Source organism: Mobula hypostoma, chromosome 8, assembly GCF_963921235.1.
Source record: "Mobula hypostoma chromosome 8, sMobHyp1.1, whole genome shotgun sequence".
Taxonomy (NCBI): Eukaryota; Metazoa; Chordata; class Chondrichthyes; order Myliobatiformes; family Myliobatidae; genus Mobula; species Mobula hypostoma.
Window position 1 is genome coordinate 98272004 of NC_086104.1, and position 20200 is coordinate 98292203.

General features: G+C 42.4%; 1 protein-coding gene across 3 annotated transcripts in view; it reads left to right on the top strand.

Annotated features, from left to right (window-relative positions):
• The window catches only part of LOC134350762 (1-acyl-sn-glycerol-3-phosphate acyltransferase delta-like), a 134425-nt gene that overhangs the window by 34611 nt on the left and 79614 nt on the right, over positions 1 to 20200 (top strand). For all 3 annotated transcript variants that reach the window (XM_063056419.1, XM_063056420.1, XM_063056421.1), the window contains exon 2: positions 14153 to 14384. In XM_063056419.1, the coding sequence (XP_062912489.1) occupies positions 14207 to 14384 (178 nt within the window). In that variant the 5' untranslated portion in view covers positions 14153 to 14206. The remainder of the gene's footprint in view (positions 1 to 14152; positions 14385 to 20200) is intronic.

Genomic DNA, 20200 nt, shown 5'->3' on the forward strand with positions numbered 1-20200 from the left:
GCTTCCTGTAGGAAAGATGAAATGTGGTTAGCGGGTGGGAGGGTGGGAAGAATGTGTGGGTAAACTGAGGGTAATGAGATAACTAGTATCAGAGAAGCAAATGTGGACAGTGTAACAAAGTTAACTGAATTGTTTGCGAGAAATGAGAATAAAGTTTGGGGGAAAAAAACCATGTCTGCTGATCAGAGTTTCTGATCTCAGACATCAGTTGGTGTTTAATAAGTGAGAAGGGGGTGGCACGGTGCACAGTAGCGTAGTAGTGAGCAGAACGCTTTCCCGCGTTCATTTCCTGGCGCTGCCTGTGTGGAGTTTGTACGTGCTGTCAGTGAGTAGGTGAGTTTCCTCCAAGTGCTCTGGTTTCCTCCCATATTCCAAATCCCTACGGGTCGGTAGGTTAATTGGGCAGAGCGGGTTTGTTGGGCTGGAAGGACCCGTTACCGTGCTGACCCTATAAAGAAAAATACTAAATTATAACTCTTCAGTTGTACGGAGAATACCATGTGATTAGAGTTGCTTTGGTAAATAAGCATTTGTGCATCAAGTTTGTTTCACTTTTGCACAATTTGTAGTGTGCACATTGATTGATTGTCTTTGTTTATGCATGCAAACTTGTTCAGGAGCCTGATGGTTGTAGGGTAAAAACTGTTTCTGAATCTGGTGCTGTGGGACCTGGGGCTCCTGTACCTCCTTCCCGATGGTAGCAGTGAGAAGAGATCATGTAAGGGGTCCTCGATGATGGAGGCTGCTTTCTTGTGACAGTGCTCCTTGTAGATGTGCTCAGTGGTGAGGATGGCTTTGTGATGGACTGGGTTGTATCCACCCCTTTCTGTTCCTGGGCAATGGTATTTCCATACCAGGCCATGATGTAGCCAGTTAGGATAATCTCCACTCTGCATCTATTGAGGCCCTGCTTTGAATCTGTTAACACGGATTTGAATTGAGGTATTCAAAGCACGATAGTTCACGTAAATCTGTAGTTCAGATAATTCTAATTTAAAAACCTGTGTCCTTATTTTGATTTCAGATTTCAATACAAGAAAATGGGAACAGGAGAAGGAGCTCTCAAACCTAATCTACCATCCCCTGTGATCATGACCAATTTACCCCAGTATCCAACATACTTCTATGTGCCAGATCCCCACAGTCTTTTGAAAGCTTTATCTTCCTCCTCCTGGGGCGTCATGGTAGCTTTGTGGTTAGCGCGACGTTACTACAGTTTGTGGGGTGGGGGGGGGTGGTCTGAGTTCAATACTGATGCCATCTGTAAGAAGTTTTTATACGTCCTTCCAGTACCCGCATGGGTTTCCTCCGGATGCTCCTCTTTCCTCCCACATTCCAAAGATGTCCTTGTGAACTGTCCTGTGATTAGGCTAGGGTTAAATAGTGGATTGCTGGGCAGTAGTCCAGAAGGGCCTGTCCTATGCTGTATCTCTAAATAAAATAAGTACGGTGCCTGTAAAAAGTATTCAGCCCCTTTGGAAGCTTTAATGTTTTATTGTTTTATAACATTGAATCACAGTGGATTTAATTTGGCTCTTTTTGACACTGATCAGCAGAAAAGATTATTTCATGTCAAAGTGAACACAAGTTTCCACAAGTTGTTCTAAACGTATTACAATTATTAAACACAAAATGATTAATTGCATAATTACTCACCCCCTTGAAGCCGGTATTTAGTAGATGCACCTTTGGCAGCAATTACAGCCTCGAATTTCTGTGGATAGGTCTCTATCAGCTTTGCACATCTGGACACTGCAATTTTTCCCCATTCTTCTTTAGAAGACTGCTCGAGATATTTCATATTGCATGGGGTATCATGAGAGAACAGCCCTTTTCAAGTTCAGCTACAAATTCGCTATTGAATTGAGGTTAGCTTTGGCATTATGCTTGGGTTATTGTCCTGCTGGAAAACAAATCTCCCAAGTCGCCTTTCCTTGGAGATTGCATCAGGTTTTCCTCCAGGATTTCCCTGTATCTTGCTGCATTCATTTTACCCTCGACCTTCACAAGCCTTCCAGGGCCTGCTGCAGGGAAGCATCCCCACAGCATGATGTAGCCACCACCACGCTTCACGCTAGGGATGATGTGCAGTATTTGGCTTATGTCAAAGATAGCGTTTAGTTTGATGGCCAAAACACTCTGTTTTGATTTCATCAGACCATAGAACCTTCTTCCATCTGACTTCAGAGTCTCCCATATGCCTTCTGGCAAATTCTAGCCTAGATTTCATGTAAATTTTTTTCAAAAGTGGTTTTCTCTTTGCCACTCTCCCGTAAAGCTGTGACTGGTGAAGCACCCAGGCAACAGTTGCTGTATGCACAGTCTCTCCCATCTCAGCCTCTGAAGCTTCCTTCCTCACTAGTCCCCTTCTTGCATGGTCATTCAGTTTTTGAGGACTGCCTGCTCAAGGTGGATCTACAGCTGTCCCATATTCTTTCCAATTCTTGATGATTGACTTAACTGTACACCAAGGGGTATTCAGTGATTTGGAAGTTTTCTTGTATCCATCTCCTGGCTCGCGTTTTTTCAATAACCTTTTCACAGAGTTGCTTGGAGTGTTCCTTTGTTTTCATGGTGTAGTTTTTGCCAGGATACTGACTCACCAGCCGTTGGACCTTCCAGATATAGGTGTATTTTTACCACAATCAACTGAAGCACCTTGAGTGCACACAGGTGATCTCCATTTAACTCAATATGTGACTTCTGAAACCAACTGGCTGTAGCAGTGATGATTTGGTGTGTCATATTAAAGGGGGCAAATACTTATTCAATCAGTTATTCTGTATTTTATTTTTATTTAATTTAGATCACTTAGCAGAGATCTGTTTTCTCTCTAACACGAAAGAGTCTTTTTCTGTTGATCAGTGTCAAACAAAACAAATTAAATCCACTGTGATTCAGTCGTGAAACAATAAAACATGAAACCTTCCAAGGGTGTGAATTGCTCTTATAGGCACTGTGGATTCCCTTTGTTTACTTGGGATACTATGCTGCTGAATTGGGGCAGGACTCTTGCCAAACAGTTTCTAACTAACATCAGATGCATGCACTTTTGTGGCTGTTGGACACTATACCGTAGTGGAATTATACAGTGGATTCTGGTTAATTTGGACACATCAGTGCCAGTACATTTAGTATATTTTGGTCCAATTAAGTGGCTGCCCGAATTAGCCGAAGTTTCAAAGAAATAGTTAAAAACATTTGAAAAGACAAGCTACCATTTATTTGAGTAACAAATTATATATTTAAATGGACTACAGAACAAGTTAGAACACTATCAATACTGCTACAGTACTATAAAACTGTATTAGTTAATAGTATTGATGGAGGATATCATGATTTTTGATTGGCTGTAAATGAACAAAATCAGTGCAGACATCTCATGCAGATAATGGAAATCTTCATACAATGCTTTCAACGATTGCATCCTCCAAATCTTCATTTTCATTGTAACATTCAAGATGATTGTTGATACCTTCAAATTCTTTGTAGTCCCTAACTTGAAGTAGTGAAATCATTTCATTTTCACTCATGGCTGTTTCTGCCATCTTTAAGCCCGAATGCTTGAAACCGCAGTGAGAAAAGCAGCTCTCAATTATCTTACAGCTTATCTCAGCAACCACCAGTGACAAAAATCACTGCTTTTGGAGCACAGAAACGGTGTGAAGTCCAACGGCCACAAAAGTGCATGTGTCTGAAGTTAACTAGAAACTATTCAGCAAGTCTCTGTCCCAGTGAAGCAGCATAGTATCCCGAGTAAACAAAGGGAATCCCAACTATTTTCTCAGTTTTGTTCTTTAAGAGTTATCCCAAATAAGAGGCTGTCCTAATTAATCAATGGCCCAATTAACCGAATCCACTGTAAGTTATAAAAACCCTGGAGTAAAGAACTCAGAGATTCACTACTCTTTGCAGGGGTTGGGGGGGGGGGAGTGGGGCTAACATTTCTTTCTAATTGAGTTTCCAATGATTGATACTATAGGGCAGGTTTATTTAATATGAGTGATGGCATATTTTGGTTTGGGAAAGAAATACCATTGTGAGAGTAATTCATGAAGTGGCTTGATGAGAGGAGTTATAAAGAGGAAGTGCTGAACTTCAGGGCAAAATTGCAGTAAAATTTAAAGTAAAGCACACAACCAGGAGTAGAAATGTTATTTGGAATTGTAGAAGATGTTGGTGAGGCCTATTGTAGAGTATTGTGAGCAGTTCTGGTCACAGACCTACAGGAAATAGAGCAATAAGATTGAAAGACTGCAGAGAAAATTTACAAGAATGTTGCAGACCTGATTTGCAGGGAAAGGTTGAGGAGGTTAGAACTACAGTTCCTAGAGTGTAGGAGGATGAGGTGAGGTTTGATAGAGGTATTCAAAATTATGAGGGGTATAGATGGGGTAAATGCATGCAGGCATTTTCCACTGAGGTTGGGTGAGACAAGAACTAGGTTAAGGTGAAAGGTGAAATGTTTAAGGGGAACACAAGGGGGACCTTCTTTACTCATGCAGTGGTGAGAGTGTGGAGTGTGCTGCCAGTGGAAGTGGTGGATGAGTGTTCAATTTCAACATTTAAGAGAAATTTGGACAGGTACGTAGATGGGAGGGGTGTGGAAGGCTGTGGTGCAAACGCAGGTTGATGGGATGAGATAGATTAATAGTTCAGCATGGACTAGATGGGCTGAAGGATCTGTTTCTGTGCTGTAGTATTTTATGACTTTGTGGCTTCTTGAGCACTTTGACAAATTTAAATAACGAATTTTTTAAGCCTTGATCTTTGTCTTCCTGTGCTGAAGGCAGATTCAGGATGATTGTCACCAACAGGAAGTGAAGAAGGGGGACTGAAGATGGCAAGTATCCTGGTCTCAGGAAAAGGGAAAAAGCACATTCAGGAAAAGGGAAAAAGCACATTTTATCTTGGTGGAGCAATCATGAGAATTTAAAAGGGAAGGTGTCAAGGTGATATTGGACTACTGATTAGAACTGTTGAAATGAGATTTAAAAACAAGTCAAGGGCAAGCAGTAGAGCTAGTTGTCATTCCTTTTGCTTCTAACTAGAATTTAGATTCTAGGAAACTGAGAAGGGCCAGTTCATCTCTGACAAGACCAACTGTCCTTTCTCAGTTTCTTAGAACTGATATCCATCTGTCTGAGGATTGCTTTCTTTTGAACTTTGCTTAATAAATGCTGTTTGTGTTGTTTTAGTATAACACAGTTTGTTATGGGGAAAAATGAGGCTCCTCTACATAGTGGCACGGCATTTGATGACATTTTAGACTCCCACATGCAGAATGAGAAAGCTGGAATGTTTTGTATGCTTAGCACTTTTGTGTTCGTGTACATCCAAATTCATTTCTCCCTGCAAGAATGGGCGAAAGAATGCTGGTTATTCATTGTCTTCACTATTACAAAGTAATAGTGTAATAATAGTATTTACTGGTTCATGCTTTTGCTGGTCTTTGTTTCCTGTTAGTTACTTTTCTCGATTCTCTGATCACTCGGAATAGTCCTGCACAGGAGGACAGACTGCCATGGAGTTTGCACCACTTTCTGAAGAGCTATTCAATCAATCACATGACACATCCTTTTCCCTGACTTCACAGTTTATTTTTCTCTAAATATTTATTTGATTTTCTTTGGAAGATTAGGAACATTAAGGAAATTACTCTCTCTGTCAGTGTTTCAGATAAATTACACTTTTTCATTTTTTCCAGTATTTATTTTTAATTAATTCTTTGTAAATCTTTGAATTTTTGTCTTTTACTTTGTTTTTTTTTCTACTTGAACTCTGTTGCTTCCCCCCCGCCCCATTTAGTCCTGCCAGCATCTCTTTTACTCTTCTCTGAGACCTGCTTGTCTCCTCATTGTTCCTCAATAATGGTAACCAATCCTCCAGGATGGACAGGAATTAAAGTTTAATCTCCAGAGAGTTGCTTCAAGCAACCAGGGAGGAAAAATCATAGGGGCAGTATAAAATAGTAAGTTTTTCCCCCCTTTGGAGAACCTATCTGTATACTACTAAAACTTTCATGCTCTGTCTGTCTGTCTGTTTGTGACTTCCAATTAGCGCAAACGGTGCATTACAGCAGCACTTTTTTTGGCTAAAACGAATTAAAATGCGCTAACTTACAGAATGCAGGCAAAGTTCAGTGTTTTATATTCGTATAAAGTTGCTCATTTGCCAAAAATCAACAGGCTGGCTTTCACCCGAGACCCAATCGGCCATCATGGAAACAGGACGCGACAGTCCAACGCATGCACACGGCCAGCCTCAGCAGCAACACCTACCGGAGCGGAAGGGCAGGGCAGCTCTATTTTGAGGGGTCACATTCTGCTAGTCACCATCAGCATGTGCAGGATAGGGACAGAGCTCACTGCCACCCATCAATAAGAGATAATTAAATCTTATGGTAATCACGTACTTGGAGACACCCATAAAACCCTTTGCTGCAGTCAAAGGACAGCGGTGACTATATCACGTCCATTTAGGAGCGCGCGAACCGCTCATCAAGAATAATCAGCATCCTTTAGTGTTAGTGCTTCGTATCTTCTATCCAGCATTAGGGTAAAAAAAAATGGTCAGCCTAATTATACCACGTGGAGAGGGAAGGGGGACATTATGGTCAAGAGATGACGCCAAATGTCGTTGAGAAGCGGCAAGGAGAGGGAGAGAAAAAGAATCGGATGAGGCCAGGGCCGCACGACACCAGGATCAAAGAGTCAGGACAAAAAAAGATGAGAGAAGAAGAGACAGAGGAGGAGAGGCATGCACGTCTCCAGGAGCAGAGACAAACAACAAACAGCAGAAGAGATGAAGAGACGGGGGATGAAAGGGCTGCACACCTCCAGAATGACAACTAGAGGCACAAGGGTGGCAGATAAACCAGAAATGATGCCATCAAAAGTGTCCTTCGTTAAACGAGGAGGAGCTATATTTGCTTTGCTACTTGTCGTTCCTCTTTAATAAACTGAGGTTTTCTACTTCAGTTTCCAAAGCAAAGCGATACCAATAGCATTCAGGAACATTTAATGTTCATTCTGGACATCGGACTGCACTACCCTTCTCTCAAAGGGTGCCCCAACGGGTCACCCCATTGTCTAGTATTTGTATGATTTCAGATAATTAGCTACCTGATGGATAATTATTATCCAGTTGAATTGACATTATATCCCTAACAGTGAGTTCCAAGGGTTCTCCTGTTGGAAGAGTATTGAGAATGCAGCTATTGGTCATCGGACGCTTGTGATGAATCATCCAAGGCTGTCTTCAGCTGGAGTTCAGTGATCCTGATCTCAAGGTCATCACCTGACAGCTAATCATTTTACCGTGTGCATTGGGTCGTGTTATTTTAATATACCAGAATTGTGTTGTGCTTGTTGAAAGGACAAAAGGATGATTGCCTAGGCATTGAAGTGTATGTCGCCCGTCCTTTTATGTGCAAATCATAAATAGAAGTTGTAGGTGACATTGTGCTCATGGCAAGATTGCCACATGTACAATGCTTTGTACTGGCAGTCACTTTTTTGGGTGTCGTGTGCATATAGGACAATGCAGTTGACATGTGCTGTTGTGACAGAAATTGGGTTCAAATGTGGTGACCCCTGACCTTTATTCACTCCAACTAGGAGAAACCCCTGGAACAAATTTCAATATGCCTTGGGTCAAGCCAAGCTATGTCATTGTTGGAAATTCTCAATCTAATCAACACACAGATTTATAAAATTATAGAACAATGGCTCGAAGAGGGGCAAGAATGCCAGATAACCATTTCTGATTACTCAAGTATCAGATTGGATCAGAAGGGATTGACAACATTGCTTCAAGAAACGATTGACCTAGGATATTTTAGAAGGATGATTAAATGGAGCTATATAGGTTGAGTTAAAGAACAAAAAGAAAGGGACTTTCACACTGTTGGGAATGTAATGTACAACTCTGAACTGTGCAGAGGCTGAAGAACAAATATTTTATGGGTGGTAATAGTTAGATATTTCACTTTTGCAAGTGTTGGCTAGAAGGCAATCAAGTGTAAAAGTTACAAAGAGCAAAGATATTCCTAAGTCACTTCCTAGGGAACTTTAGTGGCTAATATGATGCAATCCTGACAAGGTTAAAATGTACAAGATCTTAAGGAGTCATGGTTGATTGGATATAAAAAGGATGTTTCCTCTTGTGGATAAATCCAGAAGAAGGGGTCATTGCTTGAAAAGAAGGGGACACCCATTTAAAACAAATGAGACAACATTTCTTGTGAGTGTTCTGAGCCATTGAAAGTCTTTTCCTCAAAGCCTGGTCGAAGCAGAGTCTTTGAAATATGTGAGGAAATGGCACACAGATTCTTGTCATGCGAAGAGTTGCTCAAAGTCGATGACAATGCGGACTTACAGTTACAATAAGATTACCGACTGTTCTTATTGAATGGCATTGCTGTTGTCATCTATGAAAAGTATTAAAAGATCAAGATTTTAAACCTGGTATTGACTCCTATCCATCCCCATCCTCCTCCATCAACTGTCTACAACAGGCATCTTCACACTGTAGCAGTATCACCTACAAAGCAATGTCATCCTTCTCTCCACGGCAAACATTGCACAAGTTATTGTCAACAAGTCCTGACTGGCTACATCACTTCCACCAATACCAGACTCCAGAAGTAGTTACACCAAGCACCATCATGATTGCACTAAAGCTTTCAAAATGTTCTCAAAGCCAAAACACAAGATGCTGGAAACACTCAGCAGGCTGGGCAGCATCTGTGGAGGGAGAAACAGTTAACCTTTCAGGTAATCCCAACTGGGTATTCTGCTGCATGCTATGCCAAAATCATTTGTGTGTTGCTTCACATTCCGTGATGGTAGCATCAGGGTAATGAGCACTTGGGTGTAACATGGTGTGATGATAGACTCATACTTTGCAGTGATGAGGGCTAATCAGACCAGATGATTCTGTGGGGTTCTCCAGTCAGAATCAGGTTTAATATCACTGACATACATCATGAAATTTGTCGTTTTGCAGCAGTGTGGTGCAATACATACAAACTATAAATTACAATGAGAAATATACTATAGAAGCATGAGAAAAATAGTGCAAAAAGGAGCAAAAGATACTGAGGTAGTCTTCATGGATTGGTTCATAGTCAATTGAGAATCTGATGGTGGAGGGGAAGAATCTGTTCCTAAAACTTTTTTAGGCTCCTTTATCTCCCTGATGACAGCAACGAGAAGAGATTAGTACAATATCCAGCAATTTCAGGCAGCATCTATGGAAAGAAATAAAGAGTCAATGTTTACTGACAAGGAAGGGAGAGGAAGCCGGAATAGGGAGGTGGGGAAGGGGAAAGAGTACAGGCTGGAAGGTGATAGGTGAAGCCAGATGAGGGGGAAGGTTGGTGGGTGGGGGTAGGAAGCGAGGAGCTGGGAGGTGATAGGTGGAAAAGGCTGAAGAAGAAGGAATCTGATGGGAGAGGAGAGTAGACCATGGGAGAAGGAGGGGCACCAGAAGGAGGTGATAGGCAAGTGAGGAGAGAATTCAGTTCCCATTATGACCACAGTTAAATTTGGATTCAATTAGTAGAAACATGCCATTAGGCTGGGAAGCGTGCAGAATATATTTACAAGGATTCTGCTAGCACTTGAGGGTCTGCGTTATAGAGAGAAACAGACTAGGACTTTACATTTTTTTTACTCAGTGGGTGATCAGTACATGGGATGAACTGCCAGAAGAAGTTCCTGCCAAAGTCTGTAAGGAGTGTGTACGTTTTCGCTGTGGCCAAGTGGGTTTCCTCCATGTGCTGTGGTTTCCTCCCACATTCCAGCAACGTACAGGTTGGTAGGTTTATTAAGGTGCAGCGCGAAATAGGCCCTAGTGGCCCTCCTGTCCCTTCGTGCCACACCGCTCAACAATCCCTGGTTTAATCCAAGCCTAACCACAATGACCAATTAATCTTCCGACCCATATGTCTCTGGACTGTGAGAGGAAACCGGAGCACCTGGAGGAAACCCACTCGGTCGCGGGGAGAACATACAAACTCCTGAACCCAGGTTGCCTGTATTGTAACTCATTATGCTATCTGCAATGCTACTGTACCATGTGTAATAGAGTGGCGAGGGCCTTTTACCATGCTATATCTCTAAATAAAATTTTTAAAACCCTATTGACACTGCACATAAAGGCAAAAATAAAATTCAAGTAGGATAGAAAGCATATGAGAATGCTGTAGAAACAAATAAACATTCTGAACTCGCCTCCCGGAGGTGAAAGGACAGTTGTAAACACAAAATGCATTTGTAGGGAGTGATGTTAGAACCGTTATTGAAACATGGTCGTGAGGCACTGGGAAAGGGACTGTAGGGTCCACAGGAAAAGAAATGGAAGCCTTGATGATTAAGAATAAAAATCTACTGCTGGTGGGGATGTGAAACTGGCAATGGAGTAGTCATAGCTATAGATAAGAAATAGAAAAGGATCTTAAGCAACACACACACACGATACTTGAGGAACTCAGCAGGTCAGGCAGGATCAATGGAGGGGAATAAAGAGCTGATGTTTAGTGCTGTGACCCTTCATCAGGACTGGAAAGGAAGGGGGAAGAAGCCAGAATAAGAAGGTGGGGGGAGGGGAAGGAGGATAATCTGGGTGGGGGGGGGAGGGAGGGAATGTAGTAAACAGCTGGGGCAGTATAAGTGGAAGAGAAGACAGTGGACCATGGAAAAAGGGGAATGAGGAGGGGAACTAGAGGGAGGTAATGGGCAGGTGAGGAGAAGAGAAAGGGGGTAAGGGTAATGAGAATGAATTACTCTCCTGCCTAATAATAAGTTCAGCTCCTGGCTAAGCAGGGATCTGGACCCACTTCAGTTTGCCTATTGCTGCAATAGGTCTACAGAGGATGCAGTCTTATTGGTTCCCCACTCTGCCTTGGATCACCTGGACAGTAGCAATATCTACATCAGGCTTCTGTTTGCTGGTTACAGCTCAGTTTACAACAAAATCATACCCTCAGTTCTAATCAACAAGCTCCAAAACCTGGGCCTCTCTACCTCCCTCTGGACTGGCACCTTGACTTCTTCACCAGGAGACCACAGTCACTGCAGATCGTAATTAACGTCTCCTCGCTGACAGTAAATACTGGCGTACCTCGAAGGATTTGTGCTTAGCTTACTGTTCTGTTTTCTCTGCACCCACGACTGTGTGGCTAGGCACAGATCAAACAGCATCTATAAATTTGATGACACAACTATTGTTGACAGAATTTCAGATGGTGACAAGGCGTACAGGAGTGAGGTAGACCAGCTGTAACCTTGCACTCAACATCAATAACATGGAGGGATTGATGTGAACTTGTGTAACAGGAGCTCAGGAACACACAGCAGGTTCTCATCGAGGGGTTAGCTGTGGAAAGGCTGAGCAGTTTCCTGGGTGTCAACATCTCTGAAGGTCTGTCCTGGGCCCAACATATTGATGTAATTACAAAGCAGGCAGGACAGAAGCTATAATTCATTATGAGTTTGAGGAGACGTGGTATGTCACCAAATACTGGCAAATTTCAATGGATATATCGTGGAGAGCATTCTCATTAGTTGCATCACCATCTGGTATAGAGGGGTCACTGCTCACGACTGGAAAAAATATGCAGAAAGCTCCATCAAGGGCACTTGCCTCCCCAGCATTGAGGATACCTTCAAAAAGTGGTACCTCAGTGAGGACCCACATCACCCCAGACATGCCCTCTTCTCATTGCTACTATCGAGGAGGAGGTACAGGAGCCTGAAGGCACACAGTCAATGTTTCAGAAGCAGCTTCTTCCCTTTTGCCATGAGGTTTCTGAATGGACAATGAACCCACGTACACTACATCACTAGATTTTTTTTCTTTTGCTCTATTTTTGCACTACTTCATTTAATTTTTTATATATATTTCTCATTGTATTTTTGGGTGATGGGGTGGAGATGTGTCTCTACCAAAGGAGGTGTAAGGCGTTCCTTCCCTCTGCTATCCTGCAGGTCACCCTTGGGCAAGGTGTAGCACCTGTTTAGCACCCCCCCCGCCCCCGATCAGGGTCACATGAAGCCATGGGAGGAGGTGGTGGATGGTCGTACGAGCAGGCTGGTGCATTTCACGTCCCAGCTATGTGACCACTGACACCAGGCAGACAACCTCTGAAGAGTACTGATAATGGCTGGGGTCACCGTCTTGTAAAGACACTGTCCGGAAGAAGGTAGTGGCAAACGACTTCTGTAGAAAAGTTAGCCGAGAACAGTCATGGTCATTGAGACAATGATCACCCACGTCATATGACATGACATGATAATGATGGTGACTAATTTATAGGCTTTTTATTATTCTGTATTGCTGCAGTAAAAGAACAAATTTCACAAAACTATGCCGGTGATATTAAGTCTGATTCTGATTTTGGTTATGAATGAAGTGAGTGGAGAGAAATTATCAGGTGTTAGATAAATCAATGCGTACTCTGTCAGTTTGGAGGTTACCTAGATTGAATGTGGGGCGTTGCTCGTCCAACCTGAGTTTGGTTTCATTGCAACAGTGGAGGAGGCCGTTGATAGACTGGGAAGGGGAAGTCGAATTGAAATGAGTAGCCAACAGGAGTTCCTGCATTTTGTGACGGCCAGAGCAAAGGTGCTTAACTAAGTGGTCCTCCTGTCTATGTCAGGTAGTCTCCAACCTGATGGGATGAACATGGATTTCTCTAATTTCTCGCAATTCCACCCCCCCCAATCTTTCTCGCTCTTTTCCATTCCTCGTTCTGGTAATCCTCTCACCCCTTCTCTTCTGCTCACCTGCCCATAACCTCCCTCCAATTCCCCTCCTACTTCCCTTTCTTCCATGGTCTATAGTTCTCTCCTATCAGATACCCCCTTCTTCAGCTCTTTACCCCTTCGACTTATTCTCCCTCCCTCAAGTTTCTTACTTCACCCCTCCTCCCCCACCCACTTACCCACCTCATCTACTCTCACCTATCGCCTGCCAGCTTGTAATCCTTCCCCTCCATCCACTTTATCTTGGCCTGCCCCCTTCCTTTCCATTCCCGATGAAGGATCTCGGCCCAAATCGTCGACCATACTGATTAGCTGAGTTCCTCCGGCACTTTGTGTGTGTGTGTGTGTTGCTGAAGGTTTCCAGCATCTGCAGAATCTCTTGTGTCTATGAAAATGATCTTTAGTCTGTATTCAGGCCACCAAGTAGCAGCTTGGCAGTGGGGAAAAAGATGTAGAAAAGCAAACATTGAAGCCACTATGCTTCTGCTATTTGCTTATTTCATGGAAGCTTTTAACTCTTTTAGATGGACATAATCAGGCCTACATTCAGCCAGAGACTCATTCCACCGAGATGCAACACAGAGCGTCATAGGAAGTCATTCCTGCCTGTGGCCATCAAACTTTACAACTCCGCCCTTGGAGGGTCAGACACCCTGAGCCAATAGGCTGGTCCTGGACTTATTTCATAATTTACTGGCATAATTTACATATTACTATTTAATTATTTATAGTTTTATTACTATTTAATTATTTACAGTGCAACTGTAACGAAAACCAATTTCCCCCGGGATCAATAAAGTATGACTATGACTATGAAGTATAAGTACCGGGATGGAGATCAGTGGGGGAGGGACGAATGGACAAGTGAGTCATGTAGAGAGCTATCCCTGCGGAGGGTGGGGGTGGGGGAAGGGAAAGATATGGGATTCATTTGGAGGTGGCGGAAATTACGGAGAATTGTGTGCTGGACGTGGAGGCTTGTGGGGTGGTAGGTGAGGACGAGGAATCCTGTCCCTGGTGTGGCAATGGGAGGATGGGGTGAGGGTGGACAAGCGTGGAATGGAAGAGATGCGTGTGAGGGCAGCATTGATGGTGGAGGAAGGGAACCCCCTTTCTCTGAAGGAGGAGAACATCTCGGCTGTTGTGGAATAAAAACCTCATCCTGAGAGCAGATGCTGCAGAGTTGGAGGAACCGAGAAAAGGGAATGTTTTAGAGTTTGCTTTATTCAACACTAACAATTGGTTTTATTTATTGCATTCTTATACAGTCACTTGCTCAGCTTTATAAAAGATCTTTAATAAAATTTGGATTGTAGTCTAATTTTGTCTTATTGTTCTCACATATGACATGCATCTAATAGATTGTTTTCCTTGTATTGTAGGTGTTCTTTAAGAAGATCGGATATTTTGTGTGTATGTCAGAAGCCTCATAAGCCATGGGTATCATAGCCTTCTTGAAATCACAATTCGTCTGTCACCTTCTTATATGTTACATCTTTGTAATGACTGGACTCATCGTCAACTTCCTTCAATTGTGCACATTAATTATTTGGCTATTCAACAAGCAACTGTACAGGCGGATCAACTGCAGATTGGCTTACTGTATTGCCAGCCGTAAGAAAACATTTTTGATCACTTCTTTCTGTGCATTTTTTAATATAAAGTTTGATACCTGAAGTTGCAGATTCAATTTAAATTTATTTGGACTAAGACTAGTTTGGGGAAATGGTTTTTCATCATGATAATTCTAATTGTTAGATTTTTTAATTTCTTAATTAGGTCAGTAAAATAAGCAGTGATAGTGTGATGGTTTGAGTGCAGGAAATGAGACCTATTCTGTGACTGAAAATATAAAATAATTAAAAGCTTTAAACAGCTGTACATAATCAATACTTATCAAAAAAAAGTTGCTAAAATCGTTGTGAGGAGTTTGAAAGCAGGTTGATATATTGAGAAAACACAATGAATTAACCAAAATGAGGAATATTCTAAATAATATAGTATAGTTTTGGAATATTGGTATAGACATTTACGTCTCGTATGCATTGGCCCCATGACCTGCTTTAAAAGTTTTCCTTTCACCATTCTTTATTTGTCAGTGTTTACTGTTGGATGAATATTGATTGCTAGTGAAATTAATTACAATCAGTTGGCTTATTTCTAACTACTTTTGACCTGATAGTGTACTTCGTATAAATGATTCAAATTGGGTCCTGTGTGCATGGTTCATGTGCAAAGAGGACACTTGGCATACGCAGTGATATAAACAGCTCATTTTAACGTGTATTTTGCGTGCAAATATCAGTTAAAGGGGCCTATTGTTACTACGAGTCAATCTTCTATCGATTACAGAGGAGTCCTGATGTGTCTTGACCCACTGAGTGGTTCCAAAATCTTCTGTTCTGCCAGTTGACAAGTTGCAATTGTAACCCACCATCTCAGACAGTAAGACGTCGGAGCAGAAGTCGGCCATTCAGTCCATTGAGTCTGCTCCACCATTCCATTATGGCTGATTTATTATCCCTCTCAACCTCATTCCCCTGCTTCGGAAGAGCAGGAGATAAGAAACCAAAAGTCATTTGGCCCAAAATCAACAGTAAGGAAAACACCAGAGTTAGTTATCAAGAACACATGTTTCAAGTGATGACTTAAGAACGTGAAATTGTGCTTGACAAACCTTGTGTGTATTTTTGAAGTAGTTAACAGTATAAAGTTAAGAACCTGTGAACCTGGTATGTTTGGATTTTTAGAAGGCCTTTCAGGTTCTTCTGAAGTTAAGGTATAAAATTAAACAAAACAGTTTGTAAGGGTTCTAGCTGGATTGAAAATTGGTTGATAAACAAGAAATAGAATAAACGTGGCTTTAATGGGGTGTCAGATGGTGACTAGTATTGCAGGGATGAGTGTTTAGTCTGTACCTATGCATACCTTATCAATAAATCGTATGAGAAAACAATGTAATTGTTCAGTATTCGGCAAAACAAAGCTGGGTGAAACTGTAGATAGTTTGGAGGATGCAAAGAGATTTTAAAACGATTAGGACATATTGAAAGAATGGGCAGATAAAAGGTAGATGCAGGATAATGTGCGCATAGAGCACTATGAAAGGCTCTGCAACCTGATTCATTCTTGATGGCCAATATGCTTAGATGAGCTGCCCTTTTTGCCTGCCTAATTACGTATTATTATGGTATTGTTTAACTGGTGATAGATTGCGGAGTTGATGCACAAAGGGACGTGGGTGTCTTTCTACAGCAGTGTCTGAAAAGAAACATTCAATTGAAGCAAGCAATTAATAGGACAAACAGTTCTGACTACAAGACCAAGGATATATTTCTACAATATACATGGTGTTGAGGCCACACTGTTTGTGATATCTTACTCAGTTATACTCAAAATAGGATTTTCTTGCTATAAAGGGAATGCACTGAAGTTTTATTACTTTGAGTGATGGGATAATGGGACTGTCATTTGCAGTAAGGTTAGGGTTGAGTAATGCAGTCAAACTGAAATCTGAAAGCTTCTGATGGACTTGACAGGTTGGATACAGCAACGATGTTTTCAGAAGTTTGTGGGATGCAAACCAGGGGATCGTAGTCACAGTAAACTGGATGAGACTTTCAGGAATGAAAGGGGGCAAAATTTGTTTATGCAGAAGGGAGCACATGAATTTGGTGGGATGGGCGGGGAGAGAGAGAGAGAGGGAGAACTTTTTGTGCAATGCTTCCTTGCCACTGAATCATTCTGCTCTTCCACCGACTGCTGTGTGAAATTAGATTTCCTTCTTAACCACTTCGGATGTGTAATTGATGGAATTTCGAAGAATGAGGGGGATATCTCTGAAAACAACCAAATATTGGAAGGCCAAGATAAAATGGATGTGGAGGGGGATGTTTCCTGTAGTGGGGGAATCTAGGACCAAAGGTTCAGCCTCAGAATAGAAGGATGTCCATTTAGAACAGGGATGAAGAGGAATTCCTTTCGCCACAGGGTGTTAAATCTATGGGATCATTGCTATGGACGGCTATAGGGGTAAGTCATTGGGTGTATTTAAAGTGGAGGTTGATAGGCTCTTGATTTGGAAAGGGGTCAAAGGTTAGGGGGAGAAGTCAGGAAGTGGGGTTGAGAGAGATACTAAATCAACCATGGTGGAATGGTGGAGCAGATCCGATGGGCCGAATGGCCTAACTCTGCTCCTGTATCTTATGGTCTTATGCGAGAAGGTAGTCTTGTTAGTTGGCTTCCTGACTAGGGTATACAAAATTTTTATGGTTGGCTTAGTTTGTCCTTTTCAAGATTCAATATTGTTTAATGTTATTTCCAGTACGTAAGTATAAAGGGGAATAAAATAATTGTTACGCCAGATCCAATGCAGCACAAAATATAAAGAACACAATAATAATAATAATAATATCATTCATCAATATCTTGCTTTAAAATACAAACTCATAAATGAAATCACACCTCAGTCTAAACACAAACCTGATCCAGTTTTAGAACCAGAATACTACAAATTATATTACAACTGATCAGTTGTTACAGATAGGACAATCCATAATACAGGCTGAACAAGCAAGAACGATTTATGTAATAGATACAGCCATTGCAAACGCACATAACTTACAGAAATCAGAAGTGAAAAACCACAGAAATATGTTGAATTAAAAGAGGAAATCGAAAGACTTTGGAACATGAACAAGGTATACATTGTCCAGATAGTAATCTTGACAACTACTGTCATTCCAAAGGCATTTCACAATAGCATTAAACAACTTGGGCTACACAGTAACATTTACGTAAATCTTCAGGAAGCCACAATACTAAACACCACTGGAATAGTCCAAAAGTTCCTAGCAATTGAAAAATGATTGTGCTTGGCTATGCCCGTATCTCAGGTTTGACCAGCTTGAGTGGAGGAAAAACATAGCAATAATAATAGTTAATAAATATAAATACATATGATAGCTTATATACATAGATTGTATGTCCATAAAGTGACTCTGGGCACAGGCATGTCAGTATACAGGTGTCCCCCGCTTTTCGAACGTTCGCTTTACGAAACCTCACTGTTATGAAAGACCTACATAAGTACCCTGTTTTCGCTTTCAGAAGGTGTTTTCACTGTTACGGAAAAAAAGCAGCGCGCGAAAAAAGGCAGCGCGCATCCCGAGCAGCCGCTCTCCCCCGGGTTCGGAATGGCATTCTCGCTGGCATTGCTTAAACGCATGCTTGTGAGCAGCTGTTTGCAAGATGAGTTCTATGGTATCGGAAAAGCCTGAAAGAGTTCGTAAGGGTGTTACACTTAGTGTAAAACTAGACATAATTAAGCGTTTCGATCATGGTGAACGAAGTAAAGACAAAGTGAGTTTGGCTTGTGGAAGCTGACGAACATGATGTTGAAGAGGTTTTGGCATCCCATGACCAAGGTCTGATAGATGAAGAGCTGATGCAATTGGAAGAAAAAAGGATAACAATCGAAACCGAATGAGTAATGATAAAGTACGACTTTAATTTTGAAAGGATACGTCGGTTTAGAGGATATTTGCAGGATGGTTTGAGTCCTTACAAAGAACTGTGTGGTAGAAAAATGCGCGAGGCTCAGCAGTCAAGCAAGCCTTCCACATCAGCCACAGCAGACGACGAACCTCAACCTTCGACATCGAGGCGAACAGTCATAGGAGAAGATAAGCTACCTGCTCTAATGGAAACAGACGACAAGATAACACCCCAGTGTCCCACCACCCCAACCCCCAGGCCACGGACAGATACCGATTCGCGGAGAATGCAGCAGTAGCCGGGAGACACACAGCACATCTTTAAGAAAAAAGCCAAAATAAACATGCTAATTAATTAGGTGCCGCCCAACACCTAATTACCGGCCGAGATCAGAGACAACGCAATCGGAAATCGGCACTGATTTGGGCCGACAATTACGTGCCGGGCGGCACCTAATTAATTAGCATGTTTGTTTCGGCTTTTTTCTTAAAGATGTGCTGTGTGCCTCCCGGCTACCGCTGCACCCCTGCATGCTTCACAGATCGGTATCGGTTGGTGGCCCAGAGGGTGGGGGCCACTGCACCACCCCAACCTGCGACGACTCAGTCTAACGCACCATCATCAGTGTGCTTGGCGCTGTCTTCCCGATTCCCGTAAGTGATACTACACTGTACATACATTATTTCTACGTTATATCGGCTGTGTATTTTTACATGTTATTTGGTATGATTTGACAGCTTCATAGCTTAAAGGTTACTGGAGGGCGCTTGCGCTGTGTTTTTGCCAACAGCACTTGCGTGAGATTTTCTGCCGACGGCACTTGCGTGAGATTTTCGCTACGGAGAACAGTGCAGTAATGATTGTGAAAAAGTATTTCTACTTTATATAGGCTGTGTATTTATCATATCATTCCTGCTTTTACTATATGTTACTGTTAGTTTAGGTTTTATGTGTTATTTGGCATGATTTGGTAGGTTATTTTTGGGTCTGCGAACGATCACAAAATTTTCCCATATAAATAAATGGTAATTGCTTCTTCGCTTTATGACATTTCGGCTTATGAACCATTTCATAGGAACGCTCTACCTTCGGATGGCGGGGGAAACCTGTATAAGGTCACTGACAGGAAATTATGAAGTAATGGTGGTTGGGGGCTTGGAGGAGTGGGCTTAGTGGGTGATGTTGATCGGCCTTACTGCTTGGAGAAAGTTTTTGAGTCTGGTCATCCTGGAGTGGATGCTATGTAGCCTCCTCCCTGATGGGAGTGGGCAGGCAGTCCATGAACAGGGTGTGTGGGATCCTTCATGATGTTACTGGCCCTCTTCTGGCACCTTTCTGCAAATATGTCCTTGATACCAGGCAGGCCGGTGCCAGTGATGCGTTGGGCAGTTTGACTACTCGTCGTCGACCCTTCGTGTCCCCTGCAGTGCAGTTCCGTACCAAGCAGTGATGCAGTTTGTTAGGATGCTCTCTACTGAACATCCATAGACTATCCTTAGTATGGATGTGTAAAGTCCAGCTCTCTTCAGCCTCCTCAGAAAGTAGAGGTGTTAAAATAATGTGGGCATGTGGCCAAGTGGTTAAGGCATTCGACTAGCGACCTGTAGGTCGTGAGTTCGAGCCCCAGCCGAGGCAGCGTGTTGTGTCCTTGAGCAAGGCACTTAACCACACAGTGCTCTGCGACGACACTGGTGCCAAGCTGTATCGGCCCTTGCCCTTCCCTTAGACAACATCAGTGTCGTGGAGAGGGGAGACTTGCAGCATGGGCAACTGCCAGTCTTCCATACAACCTTGCCCAGGCCTGCGCCCTGGAGAATGAAGACTTTCCAGGGGCAGATCCATGGTCTTGCAAGACGAATGGATGCCTTATATGTAAAATAATGTAAAACTGTATGCATTAGTTTTATCTCCTTCACAATTTGATCCGCCTAACC